The 23,119-nt window shown below is 42.4% G+C and overlaps 1 protein-coding gene across 1 annotated transcript in view; it reads right to left on the bottom strand.

The window, feature by feature from the left end:
- The window catches only part of LOC311111543 (cyclin-dependent kinase 14), a 90,832-nt gene extending 73,108 nt beyond the window's left edge, over window positions 1-17,724 (bottom strand). The window contains exons 1-2 of the mRNA XM_084154295.1: window positions 17,273-17,724; window positions 13,191-13,222 (exon numbers count right to left, since the gene is read on the bottom strand). Coding sequence (XP_084010421.1) covers window positions 13,191-13,222; window positions 17,273-17,366 — 126 coding nt within the window. The 5' untranslated portion in view covers window positions 17,367-17,724. The remainder of the gene's footprint in view (window positions 1-13,190; window positions 13,223-17,272) is intronic.
- Between the last annotated feature and the right edge of the window lie 5,395 nt (window positions 17,725-23,119).

The raw sequence follows: 23,119 nt of genomic DNA, 5'->3' as shown, positions 1-23,119 counted from the left end.
AGAGAGAGAGAGAGAGAGAGAGAGAGAGAGAGAGAGAGAGATGGAGTTAGACCAAGGGAGAGAGAGAGAGAGAGAGAGAGAGATGGAGTTAGACCAAGGGAGAGAGAGAGAGAGAGTTAGACCAAGGGAGAGAGAGAGAGAGAGAGAGAGAGAGAGAGAAGAGAGAGAGAGAGAGAGAGAGATGGAGTTAGACCAAGGGAGAGAGAGAGAGAGATGGAGTTAGACCAAGGGAGAGAGAGAGAGAGAGAGAGAGAGAGAGAGAGAGAGATAGATGGAGTTAGATCAAGAGAGAGAGAGAGAGAGAGAGAGAGAGAGATGGAGTTAGACCAAGGGAGAGAGAGAGAGAGTTAGACCAAGGGAGAGAGAGAGAGAGAGAGAGAGAGAGAGAGAGAGAGAGATGGAGTTAGACCAAGGGAGAGAGAGAGAGAGAGAGAGAGAGAGAGAGAGAGAGAGAGAGAGAGAGAGAGAGAGAGAGAGAGAGAGTGATAGAGAGAGAGAGAGAGAATGTAAAGAGGAATGGAGTGGACAAGAGAGAGGGCAATTAGGAGCAACATTCCCAGTTTGTGTGAGTGTGTGTGTGTGTGTGTGTGTGAGAGAGTGTGTGTGAGTGTGTGTAGGTGTGTGTGTGTGTGAGTGTGTGTGTGTGTGTTAGTGTGTGAGTGTGTTGTGTATATGAGTAGGATCTGCTTAATGTCTGAGTGAATTCAAGTCAACGTCTGCTGCATTTCAGGAGGACCAGACTCACAAAGTGTAAAGCTCAACAAACAGACAACCTAAATAACCTAACATCGAAAGCTTGCCTGTCTAGGAAAATACACACACACACACACACACACACACACACATCCTTGAATATCTGTATACAATGAAGAGACCGTTGAGCGCCTCCGCAGTGCAACAGGACAGTGGGTGAACACCCTCTAGAAACATCCACCCCGGCTCACAGAGAGACATACTCCAACCCAACAAAATGTCCCCTAAAATGTCTCAGTCGTGAAAGAAACTGAGAAGAGGATTCTCTAGCTAGCGTCTCAGAGAGAGTAGCTTCTGGTTTCAGAAACTATTCCCCTGACCTACTCCGACCTAATCTCATTCAGATTCCTTACTTATCGTTCCCTTCCTACCATGGCTTAAAACTTTATTTAATGATATTCACTGTCTGATAGTATGGCTAAGCAGCTTACAGAGAGGAAGGTTAGCAGCACAGTGAGCGAAAAGTGTGAAATGGAATCCTGCCGTGATTAAAGCCGGATGATTCCGTGCAGTACGGAACGGGAAGAAACCTCCGGGAATCATCTGTCTCTCCCGGGAACTACAGAGACCATAGAAATGAGTGAGAAGTCAGTCGTCCTCTGATCACACTGTAAGAACTCACAGGTTTGGTTTTACTCTATTTAAAAGCATATGGATCCTACCTGTTCTAATCTGCAGCTTAAGTTATAGCGGTTCCAGTCCTACTTATGGCTCAAAGTCCTACTTATAGATTAATGGTAGATATGAAATATATACAGTACCAGTCAAAAGTTTGGACACACCTACTCATTCCAGGGTTTTTCTTAATTTTACTATTTTCTACATTATAGAATAATAGTGAAGACATCAAAACTATGAAATAACACATATGGAATCATGTAGTAACCAAAAAACTGTTAAACAAATCAAAATATATTTATATTTTAGATTCTTCAAAGTAGCCACCATTTGCCTTGATGACAGCTTTGCACACTCTTGACATTCTCTCAACCAGCTTCATGAGGTAGTCACCTGGAATGCATTTCAATTAACAGGTGTGCCTTCTTAAAAGTTAATTTGTGGAATTTCTTTCCTTCTTAATGCGTTTGAGCCAATCAGTTGTTTTGTGACAAGGTAGGGGTGGTATACAGAAGATAGCCCTATTCGGTAAAATACCAAGTCCATATTATGGCAAAAAATGCTCAAATAAGCAAAGAGAAACTACAGTCCATCATTACTTCAAGACATGAAGGTCAGTCAATCCAGAAAATTTCAAGAACTTTGAAAGTTTCTTCAAGTGCAGTCGCAAAACCATCAAGCGCTATGATGAAACTGGCTCTCATGAGGACCGCCACAGGAAAGGAAGACCAAGAGTTACCTCTGCTGCAGAGGATAAGTTCATTAGAGTTAACTGCACCTCAGATTGCAGCCCAAATAAATGCTTCACAGAGTTCAAGTAACAGACACATCTCAACTTACATTTTTTGTCATTTAGCAGACGCTCTTATCCAGAGCGACTTACAGGAGCAATTAGGGTTAAGTGCCTTGCTTAAGGGCACATTGACAGATTTTTCACCTAGTCGGCTCTGGGATTAGAACCAGCGACCTTTCGGTTACTGGCACAACGCTCTTACCCACTAAGCTACCTTACTCACTAAGCTACCTCTGTTCAGAGGAGACTGCGTGAATCAGGCCTTCATTTTCGAATAGCTGCAAAGAAACCACTACTAAAGGACACTAATAATAAGAAGAGACTTGCTTGGGCCAAGAAACACGAGCAATGGACATTAGACCGGTGGAAATCTGTCCTTTGGTCTGATGAGTCCAAATTTTAGTTTTTTGATCTCCGCATGTGTGGTTCCCACCGTGAAGCATGGAGGAGGAGGTGTGAGGGTGTGGGGATACTTTGCTGGTGACGCTGTCTGTGATTTATTTAGAATTCAAGGCACACTTAACCAGCATGGCTACCACAGCATTCTGCAGCGATACACCATCCCATCTGGTTTGTGCTTAGTGGGACTATCATTTGTTTTTCAACAGGACAATGACCCAACACACCTCCAGGCTGTGTAAGGCCTTTTTGACCAACAAGGAGAGTGATGGAGTGCTGCATCAGATGACCTGGCCTCCACAATCACCCGACCTCAACCCAATTGAGATGGTTTGGGATGAGTTGGACCGCAGAGTGAAGGAAAAGCAGCCAACAAGTGCTCAGTATATGTGGGAACTCCTTCAAGACTGTTGGAAAACCATTCCTCATGAAGCTGGTTGAGAGAATGCCAAGAGTGTGCAAAGCTGTCATCAAGGCAAAGGGTGGCTACTTTGAAGAATCTCAAATATAACACTTTTTTGGTTACTCCATGATTCCATATGTGTTCTTTCATAGTTTTTATGTCTTCACTATTATTCTACAATGTAGAAAATAGTAACAATAAAGAAGAACTCTTGAATGAGTAGGTGTGTCCAAACTTTTGACTGGTACTGTATATCTGTCAGTGACAGGATCCACAATCTCCCAATAGAACTATAGTATATGACATCAACAACGGTGCTGACTGCAGTGAAACATCACCTCTGCAAGCTGACAGGTCTCTCAGAATAACAGGGTGTGATCCTGAAAGACAATGCATGTCATCTTTGATAATTTTATTTGAGTCCTTGACGATAACATTAAAGAGCGTTCGCCGTACGTTGTTGCCCATTGTGATGCTCACCGGGAGAGGTACATTATCTAGATTCCCAATTACCTCTGAACCTGTCCCTTATCTGGGGGGCGTGAGGGGACGGGAACCCTGGGGCTTGGGGATGGGGAGGACGGTAATCTTGAGACACATCCAGGGGCGGTGACATTGGCGATCACACCGCTAGGCGAATCGATAAGCCATGGGCGCCAGCTGTGTGTGATATCAGTGTGCGTGTGTGTGTGTGTATGTGTTATCAGTGTTAGGGGAAGGAAGGTTCTAATCAACACCATGGTGTTTCACACCGAAGGCCACTGCTGGTCTCCTGGTACTCTCCTCCTCTTCTCCTCTCTTCCTTAGCCTCTACGGCCCTTACTCGTTCTTTTTCGTCAAACCTTTTTATCTCTCCTCCTGATTTACTCACAGATATGGCCTTTACTTTTCCTTTCACCCATTTCTAGCTCAACCAGTTATGGAATTCATGTGGAGATTTACTTGAACAACATTATAGGACATGAAAGTCAATGGGACCTGAAAGCAGGAATCAGTGAGTCAACCCCTCTAATCAACGCTACCGTGCCGACATGTATCAATGTAGAACATTGATTGGATTTTTCAAAGTCATCAAAATACGCTGTTTTAATTTAACTTCGAACAACGAAGATTTTACTAAAAATCAATAGGGGGTGTTAGTAGCTTGCATTTTCTAAGCATGTTGAATTCTCAATGGAAGTGTTTTAACCGAATAACAATCACCACTGACCTTGGCTTAGAGACAGAGGTGTGCGCTCGTGGGAGAACAGATGGATGTATGGCCGGTCGAGATGCAATATGACAATGGCAACAGGTTCTGACAGCATTTTTTACTTAATTAAAGTCTAATGGTGTGAAATAGACATCCAATAAAAGCTACACAAACTGTCACACCTCTGTGGCTATGTAACTCAGGAAGAATATTAAATACATCCACAATGTTCCAGCTGCCCTCCCCTCCTCTCCTCTCTTAACCACCAGTGTATTCCAACCAGTTTCTGCCAACAGACATTTGTGCTCTGAGACAGAAAGCAACGTTAAAGTCATGGTAAAGACCTGGAGTTCAATGGAGTCAGAGAGAGGGAGCAACAGAGAGAGAGAGGAGAGAGAGAGAGAGAGAGAGAGAGAGAGAGAGAGAGAGAGAGAGAGAGAGAGAGAGAGAGGAGAGAGAGAGAGAGAGAGAGAGAGAGAGAGAGAGAGAGAGAGAGAGAGAGAGAGAGAGAGAGAGAGAGAGAGAGAGAGAGAGAGAGAGAGAGAGAGAGAGAAATAAATAAATAAATATATATACACTACCGTTAAAAAGTTTGGGGTCAAAGCAAAAAAAAATATCCATTAAAATAACATCAAATTGATCATAAATACAGTGTCGACATTGTTAATGTTGTAAATGGCTATTGTAGCTGGAAACGGCAGATTTTTAATGGAATATCTACATAGGCGTACAGAGGCCCATTATCAGCAACCATCAGTCCTGTGTTCCAATGGCACGTGTTTGCTAATCCAAGTTTATCATTTTAAAAGGCTAATTAATCATTAGAAAACCCTTTTGCAATTATGTTAGCACAGCTGAAAACTGTTGTGCTGATTAAAGGAGCAATAAAACTGGCCTTCTTGAGACTAGTTAAGTATCTGGAGCATCACCAATTGTGGGTTTGATACAGCCTCAAAATGGCCAGAAACAAAATAACTTTTATTCTGGAACTCGTCAGTCTATTCTTGTTCTGAGAAATGAAGGCTATTCCATGCAAGAATTTGAGTGCTGATGCCATCTGTCAAGCATGGTGGAGGCAATGTGATGGTCTGGGGGTGCTTTGGTGGTGGTAGAGTGGGAGATTTGTACAGGGTAAAAGGGATCTTGAAGAAGGAAGGCTATCACTCCATTTTTGCAACGCCATGTCATACCCTGTGGACGGCGCTTGATTGGAGCCAATTTCCCCCTACAACAGGACAATGACCCAAAGCACAGCTCCAAACTATGCAATAACTATTTAGGAAAGAAGCAGTCAGCTGGTATTCTGTCTATAATGGAGTGGCCAGCACAGTCACTGGATATCAACCCTATTGAGCTGTTGTAGGAGCAATTATTATTTCAATTAAAAATCATTATTTCTAACCTTGTCAATGACTACATTTCCTACGCATTTTGCTATATTTCCTATTCAAACTCATTTCATGTATGTTTTCATGGAAAACAAGGACATTTCGAAGTGACCCCAAACCTTTGAACGGTAGTATATATATATTGCATATATATATACATATATATATATACACTGCTCAAAAAAATAAAGGGAACACTAAAATAACACATCCTAGATCTGAATGAATGAAATAATCTTATCAAATACTTTTTTATTTACATAGTTGAATGTGCTGACAACAAAATCACACAAAATTATCAATGGAAATCAAATTTATCAACCCATGGAGGTCTGGATTTGGAGTCACCCTCAAAATTAAAGTGGAAAACCACACTACAGGCTGATCCAACTTTGATGTAATGTCCTTAAAACAAGTCAAAATGAGGCTCAGTAGTGTGTGTGGCCTCCACGTGCCTGTATGACCTCCCTACAACGCCTGGGCATGCTCCTGATGAGGTGGCGGATGGTCTCCTGAGGGATCTCCTCCCAGACCTGGACTAAAGCATCCGCCAACTCCTGGACAGTCTGTGGTGCAACGTGGCGTTGGTGGATGGAGCGAGACATGATGTCCCAGATGTGCTCAATTGGATTCAGGTCTGTGGAACGGGCAGGCCAGTCCATAGCATCAATGCCTTCCTCTTGCAGGAACTGCTGACACACTCCAGCCACATGAGGTCTAGCATTGTCTTGCATTAGGAGGAACCCAGGGCCAACCGCACCAGCATATGGTCTCACAAGGGGTCTGAGGATCTCATCTCGGTACCTAATGGCAGTCAGGCTACCTCTGGCGAGCCCCAAAGAAATGCCACCCACACCCATGACTGACCCACCGCCAAACCGGTCATGCTGGAGGATGTTGCAGGCAGCAGAACGTTCTCCACGGCGTCTCCAGACTCTGTCACGTCTGTCACGTGCTCAGTGTGAACCTGCTTTCATCTGTGAAGAGCACAGGGCGCCAGTGGCGAATTTGCCAATCTTGGTGTTCTCTGGCAAATGCCAAACGTCCTGCACGGTGTTGGGCTGTAAGCACAACCCCCACCTGTGGACGTCGGGCCCTCATACCACCCTCATGGAGTCTGTTTCTGACCGTTTGAGCAGACACATGCACATTTGTGGCCTGCTGGAGGTCATTTTGCAGGGCTCTGGCAGTGCTCCTCCTGCTCCTCCTGGCACGAAGGCGGAGGTAGCAGTCCTGCTGCTGGGTTGTTGCCCTCCTACGGCCTCCTCCACATCTCCTGATGTACTGGCCTGTCTCCTGGTAGCGCCTCCATGCTCTGGACACTACGCTGACAGACACAGCAAACCTTCTTGCCACAGCTCGCATTGATGTGCCATCCTGGATGAGCTGCACTACCTGAGCCACTTGTGTGGGTTGTGGACTCCGTCTCATGCTACCACTAGAGTGAAAGCACCGCCAGCATTCAAAAGTGACCAAAACATCAGCCAGGAAGCATAGGAACTGAGAAGTGGTCTGTGGTCACCACATGCAAAACCAGTCCTTTATTGGGGGTGTCTTGCTAATTGCCTATAATTTCCACCTGTTGTCTATTCCATTTGCACAACAGCATGTGACATTTATTGTCAATCAGTGTTGCTTCCTATGTGGACAGTTTGATTTCACAGAAGTGTGATTGACTTGGAGTTACATTGTGTTGTTTAAGTGTTCCCTTAATTTTTTTGAGCAGTGTATATATATATATATATATATATATATATATATATATATATATATATAGAGAGAGAGAGAGAGAGAGAGAGAGAGAGAGAGAGAGAGAGAGAGAGAGAGAGAGAGAGAGAGAGAGAGAGAGAGAGAGAGAGAGAGAGAATATCCATGGTCTATATGGGTGTTCTGCTGGGCTGTGTCCGTCCCGGAGGATCACCGTAGCAGAACATATGTGACAGCGCCTCTCTGTCTCCCTCCCCCTCCTCCTCCTCCTCTCTCCCCTGCCTACCCCACCTAGCAGTCCCTCACTGGGGCTTAACTGTGACCCAACCCTCCCTCCATCCCCTGACAAAGAAAAAACTCACTATTCCAGGCATCTCTCTTCTCGCCATTTCTCTCCCTCCGCCCTTGGCATGCTAACATTCTAAGACATGGAGGCTGTAGGAATGACTCCAGCCTATTCTAGACTGCTATTCAAGACGTGACTGACTGCTAGTGATGACATAAACGATGATGACACAGATGACGATGATGACAGCATAGCAATGTTCCTCCCTTTATGAAACCTTCAGATAACTCCCAAAAACCAAAAGGTGATTTGTTTCCTGTGAAATAAATGACAGATTTTCCATCCGCTTCAGTCTTAATGGCTTCTCCACTAATATTGGTGGAGTCTTTAATGTGATAGATGAGGATGTTTATTGCATTAATTTCTGATCCTGACACCAAACACATGCAATTATTCAATGTGCCAGACTCCAATTCTGCTGAGAATAGATAATGAAGTTCTCGTGCGACAGAGACAGAAGAGAGAGAGAAAGGAGAAAATAAGGAAGGAGAAAAGTATTATTAATAGCCAAAAATAATTGAAGACCTTGGCTTTAACCTAATAATATTTAGCAATTGTCATTATACAGAAGTTATTGTTTGCATTGCAACACATTTTCATTTCTCTGTGTGCATACATTGTGTGAAGTGAAGACAAAGCGACATTCATGGAACTCGGCTTACATGTTAACTCAAATTGGATTGAGTTAATGGGGCAGCAGCTGAGGACGTCTGCGTGCTACCACACACACACACACACACACACACACACACACACACACACACACACACACACACACACACACAGAGGCCATCCTTTACATTCTGCCCATACTAATGGCTCAACATGATGCCTCCTGAGACTTCCTCTTAAGTAGAGGCCATTTCAGCAATCCAGTGTGTGTGTGTGTGTGTGTGTGTGTGTGTGTGTGTGTGTGTGTGTGTGTGTGTGTGTGTGTGTGTGTGTGTGTGTGTGTGTGTGTGTGTGTGTATTTCAGGGTCCCAGAGTTCTCTAACAGCCTTCTGTAAAAGAACAGTCAAACCACAGCAGTGTTATTTAACATTCAGCCAGCCATACAGCATAGCACAGCGCCTGGGTTTCCACTAGGAGAGGGGGCAAGGAGAAAGAGAGAGAGAGGGACAGAAAGACGGGAAGAAAGGACAGAGAGAAGAGGAGAGAGGGACAGAGAGAAGAGGAGAGAGGGACAGAGAGAAGAGGAGAGAGGGACAGAGAGAAGAGGAGAGAGGGACAGAGAGAAGAGTGGTGCGAGTGGTGCAGTGGTCTAAGGCACTGCATCGCAGTGCTAGCTGTGCCACTAGAGATCCTGGTTCGAATCCAGGCTCTGTTGTAGCCGGCTGCGACCGGGAGACCCATGGGGCGGCGCACAATTGGCCCAGCGTCGTCCAGGGTAGGGGAGGGAATGGCCGGCAGGGATGTAGAGCATGGCGTTTGCAACGCCAGGGTTGTGGGTTCGATTCCCATGGGGGGCCAGTATGAAAAAATTAAATAATAATGTATGCACTCACTAACTGTAAGTCGCTCTGGATAAGAGCGTCTGGTAAGAGGAGAGAGGGGAACAAGACTGCTGTGGATGACTGGTCTCTTTCTCTGGGAGTTATGATCAGATGATATCCCTTTCTGTGCCAGATACAGTCACATTACCTTGGAGCAACAATTTTATATCAAGACAAACTAACAGGGTACTGTTGATAATTCTTCAGGCAGTGTAGTAGGCTAGCTACTCTGGGTACATTTTAATCAGACTCGTGGTGTTCTGCCCATGATGAATGGGCATCAGTTGAACAATGTAGCAAACAATGGGCCCTTCTTTAAGACACAAACACACGCGGGCTAATTCCTCTCCTTACTGCACCCTCAGAGACACCCTGGAGCTGCACAGGAAATTGTTATTTTTCTTTCCCAAATTCCTTAAATTTTTTCCCTGGCGGCAGAGGCCATTTAGAGCCAATGGTCCGGGCTTTTTCCCAGGGCACCGGCTTCTTGGAACGGTTCAGTTCACATTATTTCACCACAAAAGTCCCTTATTCAGTAACATAAAATGGACTGGTGGCGGCGATATATATCTAATCTATGTTCATCAGCATTATCACAGGAAACATAACTAATGGCAAATTGGCAAGTCACAGTGCCAATGTTAAATAAAAATTTTATATACAGCCATTTCATATACAGCCAGACTCCAGTGCCAACACAAATAATGCAAAGCCCCTGTGATGGCAAAGTCTTAAAAAGAGAATCATCACTTCCTCAGTGCAACCACAGAGCTGAGACTGCAGATTACAAGAGAGTGAAAGAGAGAGAGAGCGAGAGCGAGGGGGAAAGTGAGAAAGAGGGAAGGTAGGAAAGAGAGACAGTAGATTACAAGAGAGTGGAGAGAGAGAGAGAGAGAGAGAGAGAGAGAGAGAGAGAGAGAGAGAGAGAGAGAGAAAGCTCAGTCAGGACCAGGGGCGGGCTTAGTGATTTGGAGGCCCCAGTCTGAGGCCAGTCTGTATTACCTTTTAATGTGCCATGAACACAACCAGTCATGATGTTTTCATCTGATTGTCAAACAAATCACTTCAAAAAGTAGGTTACCTTCGCACGTTCATCCAAAATAATTCCAGCATCCGAACAGTGCATTGTGCACCCACCAACTTTCCTTCAATTCGCAAGAGGCTGAAACTATCTCACCGGCGAAAGCATCCGGGCGAGCGACACAGCACCCCTCTGTCTTACTATATGTAGCCAATGTATCTGATGCTGTCTGGTCAAAAAAAGAGTATGACATGCCATAATCTTTATTGCGATGGCAGTATTATCAGCAGCACCTGCTTTTTTACTAAAGACGTGTATTGTTTCACCCAGGGCTGGGTTTCTACTAAGCTAGCCTCGTTGAGAACCAGGCTTCCCTAATACAGGTTCATGGCAGAAAAATAGCAAAATGGGGTGGAGACTGGAAGTAAATCAGTGACGCCTCGCTACACGTCAAACCAATCAAATGCCTTGCTTGGGCAGAGCTCCAATAGTGCTCACTAAATTAGTGTCGTAGGCACAACAGTGCTTGGTGATTCTTTTTACAGTCTATGTTGAGGATGGCCAGGAAATCGCTGATTAAAACCCCATCAAAATATGTTGATGTATGTCGATTTTGTGTATAGAGCACACTTCTGACAAAACAGTTTTCCCCCCTGGTTTTTTTCCATTCTCTGCAATGTTGCAAACTAGCATATGGACCAGCTCTCCGTAAAATGTGTCCTTCTCGGTCTGAAAACAGTGATGAACATAACACCTGGCACCAATGGCATGTGGGGAAGGGTTCTTGAAAAGTAACATCCAATCAAAATATTGCCGCTGGGCGCCAGCGGACCATTCAAACCGTTTTTGCAATACAAAATTCTCCACACAGCGAGGCGATTTTGGCGGTGTGGCAACGCGAGACTACTACTAAGCTAACATATGGAACTGTTTTAAGATGCTCATACCAAGGAAAATGTAGCTATTTGATTTTGAATTTTAGGTCCCCTGTAAGTGTAAAAATAAAATAAAATAAATAAATAATAAAATAATTGATGAAACATTGAATTTGGCCTTACTGCTATTAACCCATAGCATTGAATGACAGATTCATACATGAAAAAAAAGATAGTCAAAAAATTATATAATAATTTTTACAGCAGAATTCCATTCATTTTTCGGCCCAGTACCGAGTTCCCTAATGTCTCCTGGTCTGACAAACACCACTGTAGCTCTGCCACCTTCCGCCACAGATGCAGAAGGCCGACATCGGTGGATATCTCTAGTTTAAATAGAGATTGTTTTATTGCCTCGAGCGGCGCATGGGGGGGGGGGGGGGGGGGGGGGGTGAGGCTCAAGCAGATAAATTATTTTAATATTATATATATTTTTTAATATATATTTTTTTATGCCCAGCTCATGAGGTCCCTTGATGATGTGAGGCCTGAGGCAATTGCCTCTTCTGCCTAATGGTAAGTCCGCCAGGGGTCAAAGACCAAAGTGAGAGGTAGGTTAGAGATCTGCTTCTCTACACACAAGCAGGGAGAGGAGATGCTCATTTGGGCCTAACCAGAACTGACAGGTGGCCACAGTAGTGAGAGGGAGAGAGGGAGAAGGAGAGAGTGAGGGAGAAAGAGACAGAGAGGGCAGTGAGCACCAGTCCAGGCCAGTGTTACGTAAAGTCCTCAGAGAGATGCCGACCCGTGGCCTGGACCTCAGAAAGAAAGAGAGTGAAAGGTAAGAGAAGGACAGAGGGAGTGAGTCAGTCCCGTGGAACACAGAGAGAGAGAGAGAGAGAGAGAGAGAGAGAGAGAGAGAGAGAGAGAGAGAGAGGGGCATGGAGTAATTGCCAATTACTCTTATAACCCCTGTACTGGACATGATGGCTGTGTAGGGCTAGACATGAGAGGAGGGGACATCCCCAGAGATGAGAAAAACAAAATCAGTTATGCTGGGCATACACTACAGGACTTCTAAAATCTTAACAACTTGGATGTGGTCACATTTCCTGATTTCCTTGTACCAAATCTTTCATTCCTTCCATCCTCAATCCCAGGACGTGGGTGCTCACATTACATAATGATTCCCTAGTTGATCCTGCCCTGCGTTTCTCGGTTGTCGTAGGAAAAAAATGCTGACATGCAAACAGTGAGCTGCTGTATTAGTGTGCATATTATTTTAAAAAGAAGGAGACGCAGAATTTGGATTTAATATGAAATAATAACGATAATATGAAATTATCTTTTTGGTTTCTGTCATGGTAGGACACAGATGTAATATTGGTGGAGTTTGTTTTGCATTGCCCGGTGCCCTGGGTGGGTGGGTGGAGGTTTCACTTAAGGACCAATGGAATGAGCAAACACTGCTCATCCGGGGCACCGGGCCATGTAAAACAAACTCCACCAATATTACATCTGTGTCCTACCATGACAGAAACCAAAAAGATAATTGTGTACTTTAATTTCCAACTGGAAAAGGGAAAGGCTTAGAGACCACAGGAGTTAAGCCTTATCTTTCACCAAGGACATCTCTTTAGATACCAATCTAAAGCACCGCATTGAGGGCTTGTGAAAAAAATCTATGTTTCTTCAACTCAAAAGAGCAATCAAGCAGAATTTCCCTGCCAACGCATTTAACATTTATATCCTAGTGTCTACGGCCTTATCGGCTTCCTCATCAACACACACGCGCATGCAAGCACACACACACGCATACACACGCATGCAGCATTGTTATACATTGGGAAAACATTGTCTAATACCTTCATCATTCTGATGTTCGTTTCTCTGTCCACAGAATAATGTGTCTGGATGGCTTCCTAGTGACAAACACTGGCCCAGAGGACTAGGACTACAGAGATAATAGGACAGCCCTGATGCAGTACACATGAATACATTACAAAGCAATCTACTGACTGAGTACAGTTCATAGAAATAAACTACTGCACTACATAACACCAGTATTGCCTGTCTATGAATTCAATCCATGATACCACACAATAAACACAATGAGCATTACCATCAAACACTGTTGCATTGCACTGAAAAATGGGCCAATCATTTCACCAGCTGTCCAAATTTAACTCATTTTGAACTCACCTCATCAAAGCCACTGTCCTCTTTCTTGAAAGCTGAAAGGAGAAAAGAGAGAAGAAGAGGAAAATCAGGCTCACATTGACGTCTTTTGAACAGGGAACAAAAACAGTGACTACAACCACAGTGTGCACTCACTCATAACACACACACACACACACACACACACACAGCCCTGTAATTCTGTCCTGATTTCCTATTCGTGTGAGATAGATTCATTATGCTTCCTTCATTAAGGCAGACGCTCTGGCAGACAGTCAGAGGTCAATCAACATGATCCGATACTGGCAGCGTTTAGAAGAAGAGTTTGTCTGTGCTTTATTAGACTGACCTTCCAGACACTGCATCATCATTAGTAGACTAGTGAATGGCCGGGAACACACCTGGTTTGACTTCAAATAGTATTTTAAATCTTTAAATATACTTTAGCTGTGCTTGATTGATCTTGCCTGGTGTAACGGAACCTATAGAATAGTCCCAAAAGTGCACACCCCACCCAAATGACATTCTAGGCAGGCTTAAGCACACGCTAAAAGTTATTTTGAAAGATTTCAAATAAAATGTTAACCCAGGTGTGGCAGGGAGAGAGCAACACAACATTAGCAGCCCATTGTTGTGACTGATGAGCTCTTGTTTTCTCTCTCCACTATAACTATAATTACAGGAAGTCATAGTGATTGCATTTGACAGCAATATCCTTCGTATTTATGAAAACGAAGGTAAACAATACTGTGTTGCCGGTGTGATTGTTTCCTACTTGACAGCTAGATGTACTGTATGGGCCATTCAGTGCCAACCAGCTCTTATCTTGATAGCTTTGTTTTTAACTGTGAAAGACATATCAATCCATATTGCCTGGGAGGAGTGCTGAAAAATGCTTTTCGTAAACATAGCCTAATAAATATATTTTTAATTACAAATGTCTCATAATGAAGTCAATAATTATTATCTGATAGGAGGGTATCACAATTAATCTGCTACAATGAGAAAGGGGAAGTTACAGATGGTAGTAACAGTATTTTGTTTGGCCTAGATGTAAAATGACTTATTCATGTCAATGGCATTGTTTTGAAGCAGAGTCATCTAGCCGCTGAGCCATAAAATGTCATCTTTCTCTTCAGAGAACACATAGACACATAGAGGAGAGGAGAATTTCCTCAACGTAGAAAACACAGCAGCATCATTACAACTTCATTACATGGGGACTCGAGTCAATACACAAGACTCTGTAGAATTGTTATTTAGTTTGAACACTCATTCACATACAAGTCTGACATATTAAACATTACCAAAACAGAACTAAACATTACTCGTATTCTAGAACATAAATATAAGATACTGTCTACAAGTCACTGTGTTATAACACGGTAACAGAGGAGGAGCAAAGAAAACAAAGAATAGCCTACATCAACTGCATTTCTGATCATCAAGGAGAGAACTGTGTGGGAGTCGTTCAACATTAAGAGAGAAAACAGGGAGGCAGTTTTTGCCCAACTTCACTCGAAAGTAAAGAAGAAAAACAAATACCCGAACACTTCAGAAAACCAAACCAGCACATCACTTCCACTGCTTTTCCTTTAAATCCTACATGAAACACATCCCCCCCTGAAACTACAACAAACCAACCCCCTTAAATCACTCAGTTGGGCTACATTTGCATTCCATCTTATGGGATGAACGTGTATTTGTAGGCGGAGGAACAAGCTCAAATAAAATCCATGCCATTCTCTTTCCAAACGAAGACAACAAACAATGCCACGTTTCATCCACGTGGGATATATATCTTCATTATTCAACAGTAAACCAAGTTATTATTTATGGTGACAAAGTAACATATACAATAGGCCAGGGTTCCCCAACTGGCGGCCCACTGGTGATAAAAAAAAAAAATGCATATGTTTTTTTATTATTATTATTATTGTTGGACATAAAAGACTGTAAAAATACCAGCAAATCAGCTCCAAGTGATTTTAATTTTGGAAATCGGTTCCAAAGTATTCCCACGCATAATAGAGATATACAGTGTATGTAATTATGTTCCGGTCCCCTGACCATCCGCTCAAGAAAAAATTGGCCCGCAGCTGAATCTAGTTGATGATCCCTGAAGTAGGCCAACAGTCTCATCCCAGCTCACCTCAGCTAAAATCAGAAGGCTGCACTGTCATTGTGATGTACTGGAAATACACAGTAACAGTCAAAAGACAAGGATGGAGTTGTGAGTTTGCAGATCCTACTGTACATGGCCTTAGAACAGTTGGCAACTGACATGCAAGGTGGTAGCCTAGCCTGGAATAGCAAGGTAGGATAAATAACCTACAATCTGGGTCCCACATCATATTCCAAACTGTGCAACCTGGTGTCAGAGTATTTCATATTATTCTGTACTTAAATCAAAGACATTCCATTTAGTATGATATGTTACGTTTCGTATGATCTGTATTAACTTGAGGATGTCCATCACCCATTCCGTTTGATATGTTACGAATTACAATTCATATTATATGCTACGAATTTGTAAAACATACAATATGTTACGAATTTGCGAAAACATACTATAAGTTACGATTTTGCAAAACGTATGATATGTTGCGAATTCTGGCTAGGTAGCTAACATTAGCTAGCTGGAAAATGTTAGCTAGGCTAGGGGTTAGGGTTAAGGTTAGAGTTAAGTTTAGGAGTTAAAGGATTAAGGTTAGGGTTAGGGGAAGGGTTGACTAAAATGGTTAAGGTTAGTATTAGGGTTAGGTGAAGGGTTAGCTAACATGCTAAGTAGTTGCAAAGTAACTAAAAGTAGTAAGTAGTTGCAAAGTTGCTAATTAGCTAAAATTCTAAAGTTGTCCGTGATGAGATTCGAACTCGCAACCTTTCCACCCAGACCAACCACCCTACTTTTGTTTTTGCCTTAAGTAACCATCTGTCTTATGTAACCATACCAAAGGTTACTTATCATACTAATTTGAGGTCCCGGATTTAAGTTTATTATGTTACATCTAGTCTATGAGACCAGGCTGAACTATGATGTGACATTGAGTGTGAGCGTTTTTTTAGGACATGTATGGAAATACAGTAATAAAATATACTGGTATATAGTAAGGATGTAGCACTATGACTTGGTTACAAGAAGCCCAACTTCTCAAACTATGATGTAATGCTCTTTGTTAAACCGTCCGTGAAACACAGACAGACAGTGAGTGATCAATCAATGCCTATATAGTGCGGTGCCCCACGTTGATGCGCTGATGCAGATATCAGCAGCAACAGTGACCAATAATTATGGACAAGGACAATCCATGCAGCAGAAAAGTCAATGCCGACCTTTTTTTCATGCAGCCTTAGATTCGACCCATATTGGTAAATGTTCCCTCTTCTTGTTGTAGACTGCATCTGAGCAGTTCATTTGGGGGGCAGGGGGGAATATATAGCAGTCGTCTACATAGTGAGTGATATTTGGTGTGCCTTTAATGCACCAAACCGTACAGAATCACACGCGGATGAGAGAGAGAGGGAGAGAGGGAGAGAGAGAGAGAGAGAGAGAGAGAGAGAGAGAGAGAGAGAGAGAGAGAGAGAGAGAGAGAGAGAGAGAGAGAGAGAGAGAGAGAGAGAGATGCAGTGTGTGTAACTGCTTAGATGCCTGGGTTTACGCACGCGGGCCATTTGGATAGCAAGCTTCTTCCAGTTCTACAATAAGCACATCGGCAATTCCCAGATTTGTTATATGGCAGTAATGATAACACTCAACATGAACTACCCATTTACAATATTCACATAGCTAATATCATAGCCATGTATTTAGAATGCACTCTGGCTAATGTCATTCACGGTCACAGTGTAACAATGTGTTGAATGGCAGCAACACAAGCCATAATGCATAATCTTAATGTTGTAAAAGTGAGTGCCACCGCTATTTCTTTTTGTTTTTTTGACAGCTTTTTGTAAAATAGTGAAATTCCGCTATCGTCCCGACTAGCTGGAGTGGAAATTATTATAATAGTTCCCTAGGCTACATCACCGTTTTCCATTACCGTTAGTACTGCGATAGGCTTTACATTGTTGCACTATAACCGCTACAGTAGGGGTAGGCTACTTACCTATGCGACTGAAGCTCTCTGACAAAGTTCTTCGCAACTTTTTCATTTTGCCGATTTTTTCAGCAGGTTGAGAAGCTGGCATCAGGTCACACATCTTGACCGTTGGATTGTAGCAGACAGTGATCTTCACAAAACTGGAGAGAGGAGCACAGGGTTCAAACCAAGGGGTTTTCCGTTCTACTACGTTGTCAAGAAACAGGAAACGTTTATGCTAACGCTTTGGTTTTCAAAAACACATTGGTGTATTCTTCCCAGGTTTTCTTTGTATCCAACTACATTTCTAAAGTCGGAATAGTCCACAAGATGCCGAGTATGAAGCTGTAAAATAAAACATGCGCTGGCTGATGTTCTCTGTTCTCTCTCTGAAACTGAACGGGTTGTTGAGTTCTTTCTTTCTTTCTCTCTATCAGTCTCTCTCTCACTCACCCTCTGCTCTGCTCCCCTTGCAATCTGGATGTCATTTTTGGGATTCTCTCTCTCCTGCTTGCGAGAGCGAAGAAAAAAACACATTTCCAGCGGAGCTACAAACCCCGCCCAGGATGCGCAACGATTGGCCAAATAGAACAGGGGATTCTGTGGTTTGCCATTGATCGCTCAATCATTCTTTTGTACCGCTCAATATTTTGTTTTTGTTTTTTTACATTCAAGTGCGCAGGGTTCATAGCCCAGGGAGTCTGCAGTTCAGATAAAAGTAACTCACAAAAGTGAAAGTGTGATGACCTACTATACTTAAGCAATAAGGCCCGAGGGGGTGTGGTATATTGGCAATTATTGCTATTATTAACTGGTTGCAAACATAATTAGAGCAGTTAAAATAAATATTTTGTCATACCCCTGGTATATGGTCTGATATACCACGGCAGTCAGCCAATCAGCATTCAGGGCTCAAACCACACAGTGTATAATTAAGCAATAAGGCCAGAGGAGGTGTGGTATATGGCCGATATACTGTGGTGGAAAAAGTACCCAATTTTCATACTTTAGTAAACATAAAGATACCTTAATAGAAAATGACTCAAGTAAAAGTGAAAGTCACCCAGTAAAATACTACTTGAGTTTAAATATACTTAAGTATCAAAAGTAAATGGAATTGCTAAACTGTACTTAAGTATCAAAAGTAAAAGTACAAATCATTTCAAATTCCTTATATTAAACAAACCAGATGGCACAATTTTATTTTAATTTTTATTGACGGATAGCCAGGGGCACACTCCAACACTCAGACATAATTTACAAACGAAGCATTTGTGTGTAATGAGTCTGCCAGATCAGAGGCAGTAGGGATGACCAGGGATGTTCTCTTGATAAGTGTGTGAATTGGACAATTTTTCCAGTCAAAATGTAACAAGTACTTTTGGGTGTCAGGGAAAATGTATGGAGTAAAAAGTACATTATTTTCTCTAGGAATGTAGTGAAGTAAAAGTAAAAGTTTGCAAAATATAAATAGTAAAGTAAAGTACAGTTACCCCAAAAAACTACTTAAGTAGTACTTTAAAGTAGTTTACCTTAAGTACTTTACACCACTGAGTAAAAGTATAAATATTTTCAAATTCCTTATATAAAGCAAACCAGACGGCATCATTTTTCTTGTTTTTTATTTATTTACGGATAGCCGGGGGCATGCTCTAACACTCAGACATAATTTACAAACGACGCATGTGTTGAGTGAGTCCACCAGATCAGAGGCAGTAGGGATGACCAGGGATGTTCTCTTGATAAGTGTGTGAATTAGACAATTTTCCTGTCCTGCTAAGCATTCAAAATGTAACGAGTACTTTTGGGTGTCAGGGAAAATGTATGGAGTAAAAAGTACATAATTTTCTTTAGGAATGTAGTGAAGTAAAAGTTGTCAAAAATAGAAATAATAAAGAAAAGTACAGATACCCCAAAAAACTACTTAAGTAGTACTTTCAAGTATTTTTACTTAAGTACTTTACACCACTGCCAATATACCATGGCTAAGGGCTGTTCTTATGCACGACGCAACACGGCGTGCCTGGACAAAGCCCTTAGCCATGGTATATTGTCCATATATCACAAACCCCAGAGGTGCCTTATTGCTATTATAAACTGGTTACCAACGTAATAAAAGTAGTACAAATAAATGTTTTGTAATACCTGTGGTATTCGGTCTGATATACCATGGCTGTCAGCCAATCAGCATTCAGGGCTCGAACCACCCAGTTTATAACGTGGCATTTAGCCTAACACAATTCAGTTGGCTATTGTTGATTTATCAAAAATATATCTTAGCCAGTGATGCAAATAACCTAATAAGAATCATAATATCAAATACGATCATGAATGTCTTCCAAATATCCTTTGTTTTCTAATTTTATTGGATTAATTGATAATTTCATTGGCCTTTGATAATTGTAGTGTTGGGTGGTGTGAAGGGATGTTTGGGAAGTAGGACTAGTCCTAGTAGGAAACCGTTAGAACTTATTGAAACTATATTATGCAAAAAAATGTTTTATCACAGGCTCTAATGCTTTCTGAGAGGTGTCGAACTTGATATTAGGCCTACACCTGTTAATATAATATCGCTTAATTTTCATTACCAAAGAACATGATGAGCCAGAGGACATTTCCAGTCAGCCAGATAAGCGCATTTAGCATCTCTAAATGGTTGGCTACACATGGAGTCATACATTTATTGGATTACATGGAGTCATACATTTTATATATTTCTGCGTCAACTCCAAAGACACAACTGTTTTCCCCACCTAGTCTCCCTTGGTGGTTCAAATCTCCACGGAGGATCTTGAGCGTGCAACTGCAACACATGAGCAGCTGCCTCAGACGAGCCTTGGCACAGAAGTGTCGGGAACAGTCTATTCAACACTGGAGAATCAAACCTGAGACAAAGCTGAGTTCAAACTGTCAATTATGTCAGCGAATGCTGTATTCTCTGATATGTCTGATAGCAGTATCAAGCAGTGGCGACCCATCATTCAGGGCAGGTGGGGCAGAGCCCACCTGTTTAGCTAACAAAACTAAATAAAACTAAAATATTTTTTTGTTGTTGTTGCCTGTTTTGCATGTTATTTTGGCATTAATACGTGTCAGATATCACTTTGCAAACAAATTTACAAAACATTTAATTACGTTTTGCTTTCTTGAGTAAGGCAGCTCCAAAATGCAGGTGTTTCAGCCTAGCTCAGTGCTTTCTGTGGTGGAGGGGCAGCTAGCGGAAAATACAGAGCGTAAGTGTTAGTAATCTTCTCTAGTTTTGTCGTGATTGGCTCAGTGTTCTGTCACTCATGGGGAAACTACGTCACCGCAGAATCTACAGGGAGAGCTAGGCAGTTCAAGCCCCCTTGGGTGCTGCCATAGATTTCCATTAGAAGTGCCCATCCAAGAAGGCTAAAGGTCATTGACCACAGATACAAATCTTAGATAGCAAGCTAGACACGCAGTCATCATCATGAATCACGTCGACAATCTACTGGCAAATCCTTTTCAATCCTTGTCATATGAAGAGAAATTATAGATAAAACGTATCAGTGCTCATTGGCCATTGGACATAAACATTACACAACAAGTTGGAAATCGCAAATTCAACAATGAGTAGTTTGGAAGGAATCAATGGCTAAATGCAAGCGTTGCAAAACAATCACTATTTTGCTTCCCCTGTCTGCTATTTGGTGGAGAGGGTGTGTGGTCCAAGTTTGGGTTTAAGGGCCTCTTTTCCAAACTTAAAAGTATATCATCTTGAAGAACAATCTGGCCTTAATGGCCATGTACTCTTATAATCTCCACCCGGCACAGCCAGAAGAGGACTGGCCACCCCACAGAGCCTGGTTCCTCTCTAGGCTTCATCCTAGGTTCCTGCCTTTCTAGGGAGTTTTTCCTATCCACTGCACTTCTACATTTGCATTGCTTGCTGTTTGGGGTTTTAGGCTGGGTTTCTGTATAGCACTTTGTGACATCTGCTGATGTAAAAAGGGCTTTATAAATACATTTGATTGATAAACATTCACACGCAACACCATGGGCCAGAAAAGGTTGAATACCTTGGCCTGCTGTCAATCCAGCATGACGTCTGCCGCGTTCAAACAACTGGAAACCATTGGACATAAACATTACACAACAATGAGTGGTTTGGAAGGAATCAGTGGCTAACTGCAAGCATTGCAAAGCAATCACTAGCCTGATATTCAGTGGAGTGTGTGTGTGGTCCCAAGTCTGGGTTTAAGGGTCTATTTTCCAAGCTTAAAAGGATAAACACTCAACATTAGCCATGCTGTCAATCCAGCATGACGTCTGCCGCGTTCAGAACAACTTGAAACTCGGAACTGGGAAATCTCAGACTTCAGTGAGTTCAAGACAACTGGGAACTCTCCGACCTGAAGATCACTGACGTCATGATTCAACCTTGTTTTTTTTCCCAGTTGTTTTGAAAGCACCATAAATCCAGAGAATGCCAGACTTTGATAACAAAGTTTAATGACAAACTTTGCCCACAAGAAGGACCGCTGCGCCACCATCCTGTTCAAGTGTGCACAGCACAACAATGGTGAGTCCAAAAATGTATTGTATGCTGTTGCGTAAATGATGTAATATGCCAGGGAGATGTGTATGATGTAGCTAAGAAAGTAATACTAAGTGTATGTTGTGTAGTAAGCTGTTAGTAGCCCATGTTCCACACCCTAATAATTTGGTCCCTTTCCCCGTCATAACTTAGCTTACTGTTCTGACTTGGTGGTGCACATGTAGCCTATAGCCTGTTTTAGAGAAATATCATCATCAAATATTGTAAGAGCTTTCATTGTCTGCTTATATGCCCCCTTTATTTCTCCTACGGTTCTGACTTGGTGTACAGGGAGAATACTGTAAGAACGGCCCATGTTCTGAATTCTGTCGCTGAACATTACAAAAGTGCTGAACAAATAGTTATATTGACTACGTCCGCCTTTGCTCGCTCATTAATGTCTTAATCGAAATTACGGATTGCCTCCTATCCGCTCATTGTTCTCTTATGCCATAGTTCGTCAATTGTCAGTAGAAACCACATTTGTTTAAGCAATATCAGCCGTTCTTTAAAAAAGCAGTAAATGAAGCTGCATGAACTGTTTCACTGCCAGACAAGGCTCCGCTGATAGCCAGGTGTAGCAGTGGTAAGGATTCACTCCATGGTGCTGAAAAGAAAGCTCTGCTGTTGGGACAGCTTTATGTAGACCCTAACAGTTTGTGGGCACCATTTGTCACCGTTATAGTGCAATTAATGTATTGTTTAGTGTTGTGTTGTGTAGTGGCTTTGCTGGCATGCATCTAAAAACATTTTTTATAGTTTGCCCCATCAATATCTACATGCTAAAATTGCCACTGGTATCAAGTATCACTGATCTTATCTGAATAGAATGAGCAGAGTTATGAAATAAGGTTTAAGACATGGTACACACATTATCTCCCCTTCCTGATGTCAAGGTTTTAAAGCACAGGCAAGGAGCTGCTCTGTTCTCCAGCCAACTTTCTTTGGGAAACATGCTAGGAATGTGGAGGGGATTGTCAAGGCCAAGTTGTTTTAATGTACACATACATTCCTCCAGGGAAGGCAGGGTGTCCACTGTCCTGTCCAAATCTGAGCTCCTGCATGGTTCTGACGTTTTTATGACTCAATGGGTTTCATTGTTCAATGAGAACTTCTTCAATACAATTAAACATGATTGTAAAGTACAGCCTGCTCCCAGATCTGTTGGTGCTCTTGCCAACCCCATTGCTGTCATTGTCATGTTTGGCATGTCACTGAGTGACAAGGAGTTGGCATGATGGCACAAACAGATTGGCATGATGGCAATGTAAAGTATGCTACGTATTCCAAATCAATTATGATGGGCTGTCCTG

This window comes from Coregonus lavaretus (assembly GCF_964263955.1).
Source record: "Coregonus lavaretus genome assembly, chromosome: 3".
In the NCBI taxonomy this organism is placed as follows: Eukaryota; Metazoa; Chordata; class Actinopteri; order Salmoniformes; family Salmonidae; genus Coregonus; species Coregonus lavaretus.
Note: the sequence above shows the minus strand (reverse complement) of the source record. Positions and strands in the feature narration are given on the sequence as shown.